Source organism: Salmo salar, chromosome 25 (assembly GCF_965601325.2).
Source record: "Salmo salar chromosome 25, fSalSal1, whole genome shotgun sequence".
Lineage (NCBI taxonomy): Eukaryota > Metazoa > Chordata > Actinopteri > Salmoniformes > Salmonidae > Salmo > Salmo salar.
The window spans coordinates 46,092,780-46,110,518 of NC_138315.1; the positions used below are offsets into that span (position 1 = coordinate 46,092,780).

General features: G+C 41.1%; 1 protein-coding gene across 1 annotated transcript; it reads left to right on the top strand.

Annotated features, from left to right (window-relative positions):
• Positions 1-4,979: 4,979 nt before the first annotated feature.
• On the top strand, positions 4,980-9,401 carry LOC106586839 (endothelin receptor type B). Its single transcript, XM_014174550.3, has 7 exons — positions 4,980-5,483; positions 5,600-5,712; positions 6,414-6,618; positions 6,817-6,957; positions 7,962-8,095; positions 8,177-8,285; positions 8,813-9,401. The coding sequence occupies exons 1-7, from the start codon at positions 4,980-4,982 to the stop codon at positions 8,945-8,947; spliced, it is 1,341 nt and encodes a 446-aa protein (XP_014030025.3). The 3' UTR covers positions 8,948-9,401.
• The last annotated feature ends 8,338 nt before the right edge of the window (positions 9,402-17,739 follow it).

Sequence of the window (17,739 nt, forward strand, 5' to 3'; positions counted from 1 at the left end):
TTTGGATATAACTATGGATTATTTGGAACCAAACCAACATTTGTTGTTGAAGTAGAAGTCCTGGGAGTGCATTCTGACGAAGAACAGCAAAGGTAATCCAATTTTTCTTATAGTAAATCTGAGTTTGGTGAGTACCAAACTTGGTGGGTGTCAAAATAGCTAGCCCGTGATGGCGAGCTATCTACTCAGAATATTGCAAAATGTGCTTTCACCGAAAAGCTATTTTAAAATCGGACACCGCGATTGCATAAACGAGTTCTGTATCTATAATTCTTAAAATAATTGTTATGTTTTTTGTGAACGTTTATCGTGAGTAATTTAGTAAATTCACCGGAAGTGTTCGGTGGGAATTCTAGTTCTGAACGTCACATGCTAATGTAAAAAGCTGTTTTTTGATATAAATATGAACTTTATTGAACAAAACATGCATGTATTGTATAACATAATGTCCTAGGAGTGTCATCTGATGAAGATCATCAAAGGTTAGTGCTGCATTTAGCTGTGGTTTTGTTTTTTGTGACATTATATGCTAGCTTGAAAAATGGGTGTCTGATTATTTCTGGCTGGGTACTCTCCTGACATAATCTAATGTTTTGCTTTCGTTGTAAAGCCTTTTTGAAATCAGACAGTGTGGTTAGATAAAGGAGAGTCTTGTCATTAAAATGCTGTAAAATAGTCATATGTTTGAAAAATGGAAGTTTTCGGATTTTCGAGGAGTTTGTATTTCGCGCCACGCCCATCATTGGATATTGGAGCAGGTGTTCCGCTAGCGGAACGTCTAGATGTAAGAGGTTATTAAGAAGGAAAGAAATTCCACAAATTAACTTTTAAGAAGGCACACCTGTAAATTGAAATGCATTCCAGGTGACTATCTCATGAAGCTGGTTGAGAGAATATCAAGAGTGTGCAAAGCTGTCATCAAGGCAAAGGGTGGCTATAAAATATATTTTGATTTAACACTTTTTTGGTTACTACATTATTCCATATGTGTTATTTCATAGTTTTGATGTCTTCACTATTATTCTACAATGTAGAAAATAGTCAAAGTAAAGAAAACCCTTGAATGAGTAGGTGTTCTAAAACTTTTGACCGGTAGTGTATGCATGTGCAGTACTATATTATGTATGTAACATGAAATATGTCATCATGAAAACAAGTAGCACTGTGGGAATAGAAAAAATACAGTAAGCTCCAAAAGTGTTGGGACAGTGACACTCATTTGTTGTCGTTTTGACTCTGTACACCAGCACTTTGGATGATACAAAAAAAAAATGATACAATGACTATGAGGTTAAAGTGCAGACTGTAAGCTTTAAATTTAGGGTATTTTCATTCATATCGGGGGAACTGTTTAGAAATTACAGCACTTTGTGTATATATAGGGGATCAAAAGTATAGAGAAAAATTCACTTGTACGTTTTTTAAAGTAGTAAAAAGTTAGGTATTTGGTCCCATATTCATAGCACTTAATGACTAAATCAAGCTTGTTGTGACTCCACAAATTTGTCGGATGCATTTGCTGTTAGTTTTGGTTGTGTTTCAGATTATTTTTGTGCGCAATAGAAATGAACAGTAAATTATGTATTGTGTCATTGTGGAGTACACGGTTATCAAAACGTCACGCCAGGGTAAGCCTAGACAAAACACAGCCCTTATCGTAAGTCATTGCATGCTAGAAATATGGGACCAAATACTTAACTTTTTACTACTTTAATACAAATAACGGTCCATCTGATATGGATGAAAATACTCTCAAATTAAAGCTGACAGTCAACACTTTAACTTTGTAGTCATTGTATCATTTCTCATCCAAAGTGCTTGAGGTTGCTTACCTTTTCAAAATGAACAGGGGGTTGTTTCGACTCTGGTTTGTAGGCCAACATGGAAGGTGGCCCCACATTAGGTATACCATACAACTCATTTTCCTTCTCCATATCTGTCTCTTCATTCTTCCAAAGAGGACACACAAGATAAACCCTGTTATACCATATCAATTCTTCAGTTTGTTTTCATCTAGTTTCAGTTTGTTGGGTTGGTAGTAAATTGGTTGATTGAATAGCCTACTGTGATTGAACAGTTTTCTATTAACTAATCATATACCATAGGCTATATACATTAGCCTACCTTACCTCTGAATCTGGCCCAATAACTATACTCTGGGGGACTGTCTGTGATGAGGCTTTTGGCTCAGACCTCTCCACTTTACTTTGAACTATGAGAGAGGAAATAAATGTAGGAAGGTGCTGACAGATGTTTGAGTTGTCAGAGGAGGAGAGCAGCAGAAAGGTGTGACGCATTCGAACCCAAAACCCATCGGACATTCTGACTACCTTGACAGCTGTCTGTGAGTGCCTGCTCCACCCACTCCCAGTCTGTCTGGGTGCTGGCGCTGACTATGGTGGTGGAACTGCCGTCCAGCACGTGGACCTCTATGAACTCTGCTGTGGTAGAATCATTCCTTGGCAGTGTGCTGGATGGCGTAGGGAAAAAGACGGCCTGCTCTTCAAGCATGTTCAGACTATGGTCAAAATAGTTTCAAGTGCATGCCAATTTTGTTATGAAATGCAATAGTTGTTAATAATTGTATGACAATGATGTGAATACTTAGGCTACTCGCTCTCCAAAGGTGCATGAATTGAGAAGCAAACTGAAGTGAAGAAGAAACTGAGGAACTCTCGGAGGGCAGTGGAGGTGTATAAAAATTGCTTCATTGCTCAAAGTAAAATGAACGCATTTCCACCCTTCATCAGGGCCAGGATTTGGCCTACTTCACTGATTAAGAAAATAAAATGAAGGAGGATTTTATACATTTCAAAATGCCCTCTATGGGTTCAGGGATCAATCAAAACGGGAATACAAAAAAAACCTGATGAGATTGGTACAAATTCTGACCAATATATTGTGTGTGCAACTCATTTGCCAATCACATCATGTTTGTTTTTTTGCATGCCGATTGTAATTGCTACCTGGGCCACTTTAAAATAATATCTAAAATCCTCCTTCATTTTATCATCAGCATATGAACTTAATGAAGGCGAATGGCTGAAGCTGGTTTGTTTAAAATCACTTGTGTCCAGTTCCACTGTCCTCCAACAGGATACCTGGGCTAAACCCAATCAGCATATTGGCTACATATCTCTCTAAAAATCTCTCATTGAACCTGAAATAACACAAAATGTCTTACATTAGAACTTTTTCATCTGTGCTCAAAGTAGTCCTGGCATGGCTCTTTATTGTTTTCTCACCTAGCATTGCACAGCGAAGGAAACGTTAAGTAGGCTATCTGCTTCTAAATGTAACGTTATTCAATTACAATACAACGAGAAGGTAGTGAACATGCCATCTCATCAGTGAGCTAGCCTACTCACCCCTACTCACCCAATTCACACACTTTCCAAATGTCATCCGACGCCATACGTGGGCAAATTTCAATGTTGTCAGATAAACGTGGATACCTGTCCGTCACAAGAGTTGCAACGGGGTCTTTCTGATTGTCACAGGTCAACTGGCCCACTGGGTTTTGCACGTTTTCCGCTAAGAACCGAGGGGCAGAAAGGTCAGTCATGTTGTCAAGAATCTTGCATTATTGCGCAACACCAGCATCTGTCTGCGGCACCCCACTCACACTGACTGGGTTTAATGGGGTAGGTGGCACCCCACTCACACTGACTGGGTTTAATGGGGTAAGTGGCACCCACATCAAAACAAATAGCCCCTGTTCAATGACAAATACTCACGAAATCATGTAGAAACTTTCGAGGCATCAATTGAATGACGTGTTATTGTTTTTTCCTATTTCATGATGTCAATGAGATATATAAAACATTTATAAAATACATGGCAACAGCTTCGTGTGCATTTTATTATTACATCATATGAAATGTAGAACTCGGTGATGCCCTTTAGGTCTAAGCATAGACATCCAGTTAAATTATTAGAGGGGCTATGTCATAAACCCTAAAAGTTCCAGAATGGGGTGAAAATGTCAGAAGAGGCATAATCCCGATTTTACTTATGCAGGAAAATAAAAGTAAGGCGTGTGATATTCAGAAATTGTGTAATAGCATTATTGTCAACCCAAAATATTGTCATATAATTATAAATGCCAATTTTCTGAATAAATAGCCTCTAAAATATATGTAAAAAAACCTTAAGTGTCAAAAATGCTATAGTGTATGGCTGTGGATTGACTGCATTATTTGAATGGAATGTTGGCAGTTAATTTGAACAATTAAAGGAATCATCCCTCTAAAACAGGCTGGCTAGCTAGATAAAAGATAGTGCAGATACATTCTCCTAATACATTATTTGACACAATATCTTATCACAGCACTGGCAAACCATGGTTGGCAACTCCCTGACCATAATGGCTGACTTTTATCCTATCATAAGAAGGTTCAGGTCCAAATTATGTATAGTATATCAAATTCAGAATTATATAAGTCCCAATCCTCTCAAGATAGACACTTGTTTCAATGTCAAAGATCATAATAGGATTCGCCTTTGTCAAATACAACTACTGGGTCGGTGTGTCCCTTAAAGTCCTTTAATCATTGCTGTTTTTGTATTTGTATGTACAATGGTAAGACAAGCATTGGATTTAGAACTGAGCTCTAACTTGTATAGAGTCATCTGCTGAGTACAAGACTTCAGTGAAGCCCTGTCATCCAGAATGATGCACCAAGAACAGTAATGTGGTGACAGATTGATGACTAACCATGCCAATAAAATCTCGGTCTATAAAACCTTAATCTGCCTTAGCTAAGCCACAGACTGCATGTGTAGACTACAATTGCCACTGCATTGTGGAGGAAAAATTTGATGCTGGATCGATTGGCGTGTACAGTAGGTAAACGGACATTTTTCAATGTTATCTAGAATTTCACAGACAATCATCAATGCTTCTTGTTGTAATCAATAGACTTTATACCACCTTGATTCATTTTTTGGTATCACTCCAGGCTGTAATATGTCCAGTAATGATTTCCATTCTCATTCGCAGACTACTTCCCGGGGATAAATTGCAAGACCTTTTGAGGAAATCATCTACGATGGAAATTGTAGCTCTTGTTCTCTCTTTGCTGCTTACCAATGGAATGGTTTTAATCAGTGCAGCGACCAATGATCAGAATCCACAACCAGCTCCTACTATTGAACTCTTTGCAACTGCCTCTTCAGATGCTGTAGAGCTTACAGAGGAGCACAAATCCAACGGTTCTGTTCCCTTATTCAAAACAGCAGGACCAAACACCCGACCCCATCCCATGTGCTTAGTGTCGACTGGAATCAGAGACACTTTCAAATACATCAGTACTGTGGTGTCTGCTCTTGTATTCATCGTTGGAATAGTTGGAAATTCAGCACTCTTGAGAATCATATATGAAAACAAATGTATGAGAAGTGGACCTAACATTCTCATTGCCAATCTTGCTTTGGGAGACCTGCTGCATATCGTGATAGATATTCCAGTCAATGCTTACAGGGTGAGTTATTAGCAATGTGGTGTGCAGTGATCTGTCTATCCTGATCTATCAAATCGGATTTGTATTATTGAGTACAAATTGATTTGTAATATAATATTGACATGTTGTTTTTGCAGCTCGTGGCTGAGGACTGGCCATTTGGTTTGGTGCTCTGTAAACTAATCCCTTTCATCCAGAAAACCTCTGTTGGAATCACAGTGTTGAGTTTATGTGCCTTGAGCATTGACAGGTGAGAGGTATGACAGGTGAGAGGTATGACAGGTGAGAGGTATGACAGGTGAGAGGTATGACAGGTGAGAGGTATGACAGGTGAGAGGAATGACAGGTGAGATGTATGACAGGTGAGATGTATGACAGGTGAGATGTATGACAGGTGAGAGGTATGACAGGTGAGAGGTATGACAGGTGAGAGGAATGACAGGTGAGAGGTATGACAGGTGAGAGGTATGACAGGTGAGATGTATGACAGGTGAGAGGTATGACAGGTGAGAGGTATGACAGGTGAGAGGTATGACAGGTGAGAGGTATGACAGGTGAGAGGTATGACAGGTGAGATGTATGACAGGTGAGAGGTATGACAGGTGAGATGTATGACAGGTGAGAGGTATGACAGGTGAGAGGTATGACAGGTGAGAGGTATGACAGGTGAGAGGTATGACAGGTGAGAGGATTACACCTTCAGTTCACATTTCTGTTTCAAGATAGTTGGACATCACTGGATTACTTAGATTTTACAAGGCAAAACCAGAGAATAGAATACAAACGGTTATAAGAAGAGTAACATGGTTAGAGTTGGCTGATGTCAACATTTCAACAAATATATTTCTTTGAAGTAGGCCCTGAAATTCCCTTTCATTTTAATATGATTTTTGTTTTATTGTTATGAACAAAACGCTTCCAAGCCACATCATTTCCCTGTTGATTTTCTAGGTATCAAGCTGTTGCATCCTGGAATCGAATCAAAGGCATTGGGGTTTCAACGTGGACAGTAGTGGAAATAACTTTGATATGGGTGATATCAACATTCCTGGCTGTGCCTGAAGTTGTTGGCTTTGATATGATAACGATGGAGTATAAAGGACAGCATCTGACAATATGTCTGCTTCACCCCATACAGACCAATCAGTTCATGCAGGTAATGTCAGTCCTGACAACATGCAGTAATAAGGAAATATAAAAGGCCAATAATGTGTTTCATTTGGTTTTCTTTAGATAATAAATGAAAATGACAGATTGATTATATAATGCAGCCAGTGAGGGGTGCTTCTCATCACTTTCCAGTAGGTAGATAAAACCGGAAACCACAATACTAAACACTTGATTTTTCCATAAGTTTTATAAATCAGCAAAAGACTGGTGGCTCTTCGGTTTCTACTTCTGCATGCCGCTGGCTTGCACGGCTGTCTTCTACACCCTGATGGCCCGGAAAATGTTGAGGAAGAATGAGAAAAACCTGGGGAACTACACCATACAGGTGATTACAGCTCTGGTACTAGAGAGGTATTAGATGTACAGCCTTCTGCTCCAGACCAGCAGTAACACAGCTGGTTCAACTAATCATGGTCCAGACCAGCAGTAACACAGCTGGTTCAACTAATCATGGTCCAGACCAGCAGTAAAACACGCTGGTTCAACTAATCATGGTCCAGACCAGCAGTAACACAGCTGGTTCAACTAATCATGGTCCAGACCAGCAGTAACACAGCTGGTTCAACTAATCATGGTCCAGACCAGCAGTAACACAGCTGGTTCAACTAATCATGGTGGTTCAGACCAGCAGCAACACAGCTGATTCAACTAATCATGGTGGTTCAGACCAGCAGCAACACAGCTGGTTCAACTAATCATGGTCCAGACCAGCAGTAACACAGCTGGTTCAACTAATCATGGTGGTTCAGACCAGCAGCAACACAGCTGATTCAACTAATCATGGTGGTTCAGACCAGCAGCAACACAGCTGATTCAACTAATCATGCTCCAGACCAGCAGTAACACAGCTGATTCAACTAATCATGGTGGTTCAGACCAGCAGCAACACAGCTGATTCAACTAATCATGGTTCAGACCAGCAGTAACATAGCTGATTCAACTAATCATGGTGGTTCAGACCAGCAGCAACACAGCTGATTCAACTAATCATGGTGGTTCAGACCAGCAGCAACACAGCTGATTCAACTAATCATGGTTCAGACCAGCAGTAACACAGCTGGTTCAACTAATCATGGTTCAGACCAGCAGTAACACAGCTGGTTCAACTAATCATGCTCCAGCCCGAAGACAATGATATGTTGATTATTTTAAACAGATGTGTTAGTGCTGGGGTGGAATAAAAGCCTGCACATCCCAGTAGCTTTCTGGGACCGGACATGGAGGCCCATGGTGCAGTAGAGACATTGTTGTGCTAGCGCTGTAATGCCGTTATTTTTTATGATGTCATTAAAATGTCTAAGATAAATCTCCTTATCTGTTTTCACCCAGAGACGAGAAGTGGCCAAGACGGTGTTTTGCTTAGTGCTTGTGTTTGCTCTCTGTTGGTTACCACTGTACCTGAGCAGAATCTTAAAACTCACCATTTATGATGAGAAGGATTCTAAAAGGTGTCAACTACTGAGGTAAGAAAGGATACATTAGACTGTAACTGCTGTTTTCAATTGTGGTATGTGTTACTGACCTGATCCTCTCATCCTTTTCAGTGTGTTTCTTGTCCTGGACTATATTGGCATTAATATGGCATCGCTGAACTCCTGCATCAACCCCATCGCTCTGTATATGGTCAGCAAACGATTCAAAACATGTTTCAAGGTAAGATTTCATATAATCTTCCTCGTTGTTTGTTATATCAGTTCTTACACACACGAGACCAAGGTAGGTAAAGGATGAAGTCTGACGATGTGACACGTGCTGTATGGACTATATGTTCAAGTCATTTCTGACTCGTTGACTTTTAACAGTTAAACTTGTGAGGGCAATGCCTTGAGGTGGGTAAAGAATGCAGTCCTTTGAAAACAGTGACCAGAGCTGAACTAGACACCAGACAGGTCATAGCTGAATCAGCAACAATCATAGCTAAGGTTTAATCTAAGGGCATTCACTGTGCTGCTAGTTTGCATTTTAATCTAAGAGCATTTACGGTGCTAGAATGCAAAGTAAAACTTGGATATCTGAGCATATTGATAGTAATCTTGGCAGCCCAGAACCAAAATCTCTGGCCAACTATGTTACGCCTGTTCACAACATATTCATTGATAGTTTTGTGTTTGACTGTATTAGAAAATGATGTATTGTCCTTTGGACTTCTCTAACTCATTGTATTTTTGTCTGTCCCTTAGAAACGCCTGTGTTGTTGGTGCATAAATCCTGAAGTATTGATGCTTGAAGAGGTGCAGTCTATCTTGAAGTCAAAGAAGCAGGACCAGGCCTCTAAGCACAGCGACATTAGAGCTAATACACCCACCTCCACTTGAGTAAGAGGACACTTGACTGTTTAAACAATATATTACTATGACATATGCACATATTTTTTCTTTTCTTTTGCTCAGTGAGGCTCAGTGAGGCTCTGCCTCAATGTCTTTATTGGTTCTGTAGACTCTGACTCAGTAGACAATGTAATGTACCGTCATTAGTGGTATAGAGTTGCTTAGTAACAAATCCTGTGGCATTGTCTGTTGTGAGCTTGTTATCAGTAGAACATCTGCTTATGATATGACACACTCAGACAAAGAGAGTCAGACAGTTCTGACTCCATTCCCTCGGGCCTTGACTCACTCCTAACTATGTATGTCATGTTTCACCTATATCATACGCACTGTAAGTTTATATGCCCTGGCCCGTAACATGTTTACCTGGAAAACTTTGCCTCAAGGCACTTAGTCTTGACACATATCCAGCATTACACACTCTAACCACCTGTAAAGAGATTACCCAATTACATAGAAATACTGCTTAGCTTAAAAAAAATGAAATATATTGAGAATTTAATGAGAATTTTGAAAAAGCTTATAACCAAATTAGTTCTCCTATTCAATATCAAAACTGTGTCAGAGAGGGCATGACAAATTATTAGGACACAAATGTATATTTCCGTCTCTCTGAGAGAAAGCCGTCCTCTCACATGTGTTGCTCCTTTAGTTCCTAAACCTATCGCATCGGAGACACCAGTGGATTCTGCCTTCACTGCTGAATGACTGATTGATGGTGGCCTATTTGTAATGCATTGTTAGATGTGTAATGAATGGAGACACTTTATAAAAGACCTGCGAGTTGAATATAAGGAAACGGAGATGACAGAATGGGGTCAGAAGGAGGGGTGAGGGAAGAGTTGAGCACCTGATGGGTCCTGTCACAGGACAAGGCAAGCACAGATAGGAAGTATTTCTTCCATCCAATACCTTATCAATCTAGTAAACTATTTTAGGTAGGAATTATATTCCACCCTTGTAGCGTAGAGGGAAGCCTTCTAGAGAGAGAAGCTGACTTTCAACCTGTTATGAAAATTGAGTAATTTGTTGTCAGGGTCAGATCATTTTAATGGAATATAATAATGCTCTGTACGATAGTTTCTGTACTGTAACTCTACCTGACTGTATGTACAGTATGGGAATTATTTATAAGGTTGTCAGTTAATTGCATTTTCCTTTGTTTTTGGAGATATGATGATTTATACCCAGACATATTAAACAGCATCCATGAATCAAATAACGGATAACAAATTTGATTTATGTAAGATATTGCTAGAAGTCACTCTTATGGTCCCATACAGTTTCTTGTTTTTTTTTCTTTAGATCTTTAATGAATGTAAACGTCAAACACATTCCTATTTATACATTACGTGTGGTTGTTATCACCTTTTTTTCTTCTTCATGAGTGTCAGAAAACAACATAGTTTCCTCCTTTGTCTCTCATCTCTGCCCATTTTCCACATATCAGCCACTAACAGACTGAACTGAATCAATCTCAACTCAGGGACTTACAAAATCCCTGTTGAAATGGAAAACAGATCAATTCTCACCAAACATCAGTATGAAACTCTTATTCATAATCTCCTAAATGATATCATCATTATGTAATTACAGGCTCATTTGAACATCCTATTCAATCTGTGCATTACATTCATGATTAACATACTGTATGTTCCTAGTAGTGAAGAAAGGGAAGAGGGTGGGGGGGGGGGGGGGGAAGCGTACCTTCCAACCCACACTGCTTTGATGTCTGCTGTGTTAGACTCCTGCACTTCATCTTCTGTTGTCACGTTGGAGCTGCTGTAGCGCTTTGCCAGCTTGGCACATATGGTGATGTGGGTGCCCAGACACCGGGGTCATGGAAAACTCCTTTACAACAGAACCAATGCGTGTTGTTTTGATCTCGGAGACGATCTGGAATAGCAACTGATCTGATTTGAATATCACACAAAACATCTAAAATAACCGGCTATACTTGGACATCTAAAATAACCGGCTATACTTGGACATCTAAAATAACCGGCTATACTTGGACATCTAAAATAACCGGCTATACTTGGACATCTAAAATAACCGGCTATACTTGGACATCTAAAATAACCGGCTATACTTGGACATCTAAATAACCGGCTATACTTGGACATCTAAAATAACCGGCTATACTTGGACATCTAAAATAACCGGCTATACTTGGACATCTAAAATAACCGGCTATACTTGGACAATGCACGGTGTGAAAGGGTTTTTCTCTCTATAAATGTTTTATAATCATCTAGGGGTTATTTTGAAAATAAATTGGTTAACTTTGTATTTTGTATCAGATTCCCACTTTTCTCTCATATTCTCTTGTTGTCAATTATTGTTGGACCTTGTCCTGTCACAGCAAAATGGTGTGGTCCTGTCCTGTTCCCTGCAGTGTGTTGCCATGACTGGCAGATGACATTGAGACACATCATGGTCTTTCGTCCTCAGAGACGGTGACGTCAGTGTCAACTTCTGAGAGAGACAGAGAGAGCAGTTGTCTCAGACCTTCCCTAAGTAATATCTGTGCACACAAGACCCAGATATGGTTTCCCAGGGTGGCGCCGAGACTCCCCAGACTGTGGATTTAATTAACAGTGTGAAATTAATTAATCAGTTGGGTGGCAGGTAAAGGGGACCTCTCCCTGGAACTGCTTTCACAACCCAGACAAGCATTCTATGTGTGCTGACAGCTATTCATTTGCAGCATGTTTTATAATAGTGCTTGATTATATATAGAGATGCTGTGAAAAGCAGTGGAGATTAAAAGCATCAAAATAACAGCTCCCCCCCAAAAAATCAAAGTATGAACCTGTGTTTGATCTGTTCTATAAATTAATTACAAATTTCACTTCTGTATAATAATTTGGTGCAAATTAGATGGAAATGAGATAAAATATTCATTTTGTTATCTAGGGAATCTGCCTGGAGGGCTTTTTAGTCTTCAGTCTGGCTCAAAATGCTGTCCATATGGTAATTATGTACAGTAGTGTTGCAGGAGTATTGGTCTGATGCCTACTGGCAGGCAGAGAGGAGTCTGTCTGTGACAAACTGCTGCTAGGACCTGATGTGAGTGGAAGGCGATAATGAGGCTGTTGTAAGACTTAAGTATAGCACCTGCCCCAGGGGTGGCATATCTAAGCACTCAGCCTCTCATTGTTGCACGTGCTGCAGAGGATTAAAAACACATTCACTTTCTTCTTCATAAACTTTGTCAGTACTCCCAGCAACGCTTTGGACAACTTGCGCTTTCATGTTGTAAGCCTCTTGATATTTGTGTGAAGGAACTTCCTTCTAGCTTTACAGTTTGACATGTGAAGTCTTGATTTGTACCTTGAGATATCTATTGCTCTGCTAAAGTGCATTTAGAACATGAGTACAAAACCAGTGGAAAGGCTTCTGCAAACACATTGGGAAACTTGAGAAACAACCCCATTTTATACATTTACATTTACATTTACATTTAAGTCATTTAGCAGCGACTTACAAATTGGTGCATTCACCTTATGATATCCAGTGGAACAACCACTTTACAATAGTGCATCTAAATCTTTTAAGGGGGGGGGGGGGGGGGGGTTAGAAGGATTACTTTATCCTATCCTAGGTATTCCTTAAAGAGGTGGGGTTTCAGGTGTCTCCGGAAGGTGGTGATTGACTCCGCTGTCCTGGCGTCGTGAGGGAGCTTGTTCCACCATTGGGGTGCCAGAGCAGCGAACAGTTTTGACTGGGCTGAGCGGGAACTGTGCTTCCTCAGAGGTAGGGGGGCCAGCAGGCCAGAGGTGGATGAACGCAGTGCCCTTGTTTGGGTGTAGGGCCTGATCAGAGCCTGAAGGTATGGAGGTGCCGTTCCCTTCACAGCTCCGTAGGCAATCACCATGGTCTTGTAGCGGATGCGAGCTTCAACTGGAAGCCAGTGGAGAGAGCGGAGGAGCGGGGTGACGTGAGAGAACTTGGGAAGGTTGAACACCAGACGGGCTGCGGCGTTCTGGATGAGTTGTAGGGCTTTAATGGCACAGGCAGGGAGCCCAGCCAACAGCGAGTTGCAGTAATCCAGACGGGAGATGACAAGTGCCTGGATTAGGACCTGCGCCGCTTCCTGTGTGAGGCAGGGTCGTACTCTGCGAATGTTGTAGAGCATGAACCTACAGGATCGGGTCACCGCCTTGATGTTAGATGTTATTTTATAATATATACTGAGTGTACAAAACACTGTGTGTGCTTAATGTTTTTTTTACTAACAAGGTACAAGTCCAGTAGGGGGACAGGAAGCAGGAAGTCCATTAGGGAGACAGGAAGCAGGAAGTGTCCGTCCTTAGGGGTGGTAAACCTTTCTCAAACCAAGTCTATACAATCCCTCTGTCACACCCTGATCTGCTTCACTTGTCTTTGTGACTGTCTCCACCCCCTCCAGGTGTCACCCATCTTCCCCATTGTCCCCTGTATATTTATACCTGTGTTCTCTGTTTTGTCTGTTGCCAGTTTCTTTTGTTTCGTCAAGCCTACCAGCGTTTTTCCCTTTGTTCATGTCTCTTGAATGTTCCTGTTCTCTAGTTTTCCCGGTTTTTACCTTTTCAGCCTGCCCTGGTCCTGAGCCTGCCTGTCCTCCGGTACCTTTGCCCCACCTATCTGGATTATTGACCCCTGCCTGTCCTTGACCTGTCTTTTGCCTGTCCCTGTTGGATGAATAAACTGTGGTTAATTCAACGTTGTCTGCATCCGGGTCTTACCTCAAATGTGATACCCTCACTCTCTGTATAATAAAGAAAACACACCTCTGTCATTGTGGCTTTCTCTGTAATCAGACGTAATATGGAAACTCTCACGAGACTTAACATCTCTCTTGTTGTTCCCCACAAAAAACAATCATACAGTCCTCTATAATGGTCTGTTTACACCTACACTCCACCTACACACAGGTTTAGACATTTAAGTAAAACAAGGACACTATAGATGCAACATCGTTCAATAAACAGAGAGGTTGTTTATTATCTATGCATAGTCACTTTACCCCTACCTACATGTACATATTAACTCAATTACCTGGACTAACCTGTACCTGCGCACATTGACTCGGTACCGATACCCCCTGTATATAGCCTCAATTATTTATTTTTTTAGTTCAGATTATTTGGTAAATATTTTCTTAACTCTATTTCTTGAACTGCATTGTTGGTTAAAGGCTTGTAAGTAAGCATTTCACGGTAAGGTCTACACCTGTTGTATTCGGCGCATGTGACAAATACAATTTGATTTGATTAGACAGAGACAGGCTGACACCCAGGAGAATGGCAACATTTCATTAAATAGTGTTTTTTTGTTGGATGCGGCAGATCTTGATAAGAAATATACAGTTTGAACGGACTGGAATTAACAAGGCAAGACTTCTTGTACAGAACCAGCAGGCATTTAATGAATGGGCATTTGGGGCTTGCATGCTAAAACAGTGAGAGGGAAGGCTGCCACTACAGCCTAATGCAAGAAAACTTCAGAGAGACCTGCAAACAGCAGGGAGAGCCAGATCACTACACAGAGCTGCTAGTGGTCACTCAACCATGGGATTAAAAAGCTTTTAATCCATGTACCAAAACCAGGCTCATTCTCACCATACCAGAGAAAATAAAAGTAACGTCTAGATGCTGATGTTGCCATGGCAAAAAAATCAGTCGTGTTAGGGCTCTTTTCTGAAAATGCCACTAACAATGAAAGCATTTCAGTGCTCTCTTGTGGGTAAACATAATGAGAAAAGGTTTTCTGTGTACTGGGTTAGGTGCAAAACGGACTGTCACTACCGTTTATTCTGTTCACGTCTGGATGTAATGGCAAGCATGCAATCAAATGCAGTGAATGCCTGCCAGAGTGGCTCGCGCTACTACTGTGTTAGACGCAACAACAACCCACTGGGCACAGACATCAGTTCAACGTCTATTCCACGTTGGTTCAATGTAATTTCACCGGGGTAGGAAGCCATGTCCAACAGACAAGCCAATATATTCACTGCAAATTCCCTGAAAGTGGAGAAGCTTGATTATTAAGACCACATGTATCAAATAAAATTGTTACAAGGCTAAAGAGTGTACATTGTACTACATTGAGGTATGTGAATACCTGTGAATGAAAAAATAAGAAGAAGAAAGAAAATACATTTTGAGTTTGCGGTCTGGCGGTATCACATGGCTGCAGTCAAAACCCTGTCAGCCTGTCCTTGTTTTGATGGGCGATAATCAAAGTGCAGGTGGATGCAATAAAAGCCTGACACCCTCCATCCCTGGGCTGCGGTGGACTCTGTGTCTATGTTTTCCATTAACATGGGAGGGGAGGTTTGCTGTCTGGCTGCTAGGCACAGTGGGTCAGTGTTCACAAAGGCCTGTTTGTTCCCTGGCCTGAAGGGCTCCCTGGGTAAGCATGGCTCCAGAGGGGAGACAACAACAACAACAAAAAGGCCCCACTGTCTCAAACTGGGGCTGCTGCTCCTCCAATACATTCATCTCTTTCTCCTCTACAGCGGTACATTTCTCTTCTAAGGGGGTGAAAGAAAACTCGTTTCTTAGAACGCGGCCCGAGGATACCATAACTTCTGTTGTTCTGGGCAATGGATTTCTCTCAGTATAAATGCTTTTTTTTCATTTTCTTGTGGTAGTATTTCCTGTCTTCTTATCTGGCTGTCTATGGAGTCAGAATGTTTTTCCTAGTGTCGTTTCATTAACAATGATATATCCACACTGTGCAAGAAGGTTGACAGTAGCAGCCTTCAGTGTACAGGATCTTCTTCATTGACCTTTAATGACGGGGGTGGCAGGTAGCCTAGGCTGTCATTGAAAATAAGAATTTGTTCTTAACTGACTTGCCTAGAAAAATAAAAAGTGTTTTTAAAAATGACGTAAGTTCCATATAGACACGTCTTTTACTAAATCTCATATCATTCTAACATCCAATAGAGTCAAAATGATCAATTCATTATTTTGTGGTAACCTCATATTCATACGCGCTTTTCTGGCTGTGATTTCCAAGAGATGAAATAGCCGAGGCTAATCTTGCTTCTTGGTGCTGTCAGGTCAGAGATTCAATAGTGTTCTGCAATCTGCAGTACAAGTATAGCTCCATTATTGAGGGGACTTTAAAATGGGAGCTATGTGACACACGGCGGGTTGATTTAGTTTAATGACCTTGGCAGTGACAGCACCGTGATGGAAATTGGACTCCCTCTGCAAATTTACATCACTTCAGGGTACTTGGGGCCTCTCTTTAGAGGTTGCACTCCAGAACACGAGCCATCAGGAGGTCCTGGATATGTCATGCATGTCACCTTCCTTTAAGTGCATCTGCAGACGTGGGAGGGGGATTAATATTGTATAGCCCACGGAGGCACAGGGGCACTGCAGATGTGATAAGCACCTCGCCCCCCCCCCTGAAAAAAGAAAAAGCAAACAGGAAAGACCTCTGCACCAAGACAAGCATCTCTTTGTTTTCGTATTTACACTGCTACATGCTTTCAATGGGCGCTTTACAGACAAATCGGATGGAATTTCACATCTGTTGTAATTTGACGGGCAGGGATCATCCCGTGTGACATCGACTCGATCTCAGTGTGATTCTTTTCAATTATATAGGAAGGTGACATATGGCTTTTAGATAGGCTGATCTGATTTCTAGATGGGGAAACATTTAAGATGTATTCCAATCTTGGTTGCGGTGGGGAAATGTTCTGGCCAGACGTTGTGATCACGTTATGTGGCTGCTTAACCTCCCTCCATGCCTTTCTCCTGTTGTTTCTACTGAAATGTCATTTTTACTCAAATGTCCTCGCGGTTGCCCTGACACCCATTTCACATTAGTTCACATCAACGAAGATGTCAACGTGCACAAATTACATTGCCTTCAACCTGGTGCTGAATTGTGATGGGAATTGTGGTAACCATTGCTGTCACATCAGTTTTAACTGCAGGGCCCCGTACTGCTGATGAAACAGAACAGACATTGAATGGATAGATCGACATGAAAATCCCTATGTACTGTACTAAGTACCAGGGGTAACATTACACCATAACCGTATCAGTCATAGAAACTGTACATTATCTTCATTAAGCATTTATAAAGATCACTGTATTCATTTCCATACATTCCATCAAATACAGTGCTGTGCAAAAAAAAGCATTGGTAGGCTTTGTTTACTGAAAAGATATGTTGAAAGGGGAAGAAAGAAACAAGGTATGTTTATTTGCAAACTGCTGTGCTACATTTGTTTTTATGTTTGTTTTTTTCAAGTATTGGCTGCTGAGAAGTACAGTATTGGCTGCTGAGAAGTACAGTATTGGCTGCTGAGAAGTACAGTATTGGCTGCTGAGAAGTACAGTATTGGCTGCTGAGATGTACAGTATTGCCTGCTGAGAAGTACAGTATTGCCTGCTGAGAAGTTTTGCCGGCAGATAAGTATTGCCTGCTGAGATGTACAGTATTGCCTGCTGAGAAGTACAGTATTGCCTGCTGAGAAGTTTTGCCGGCAGATAAGTATTGGCTGCTGAGAAGTATTGCCGGCAGAGAAGTACAGTATTGCCCGCTGAGAAGTACAGTATTGCCCGCTGAGAAGTACTGTATTGCCCGCTGAGAAGTACAGTATTGCCCGCTGAGAAGTACAGTATTGCCGGCAGAGAAGTATTGCCGGCAGAGAAGTATTGCCTGCAGAAAAGGTATACGTGCTGTATATGTTAAATATCGCCTCAAGGGTCCAAGTGGAAATTTGTCTTAACTGGTGTTTTTCTTACTAAATCATGAGTTGTAGT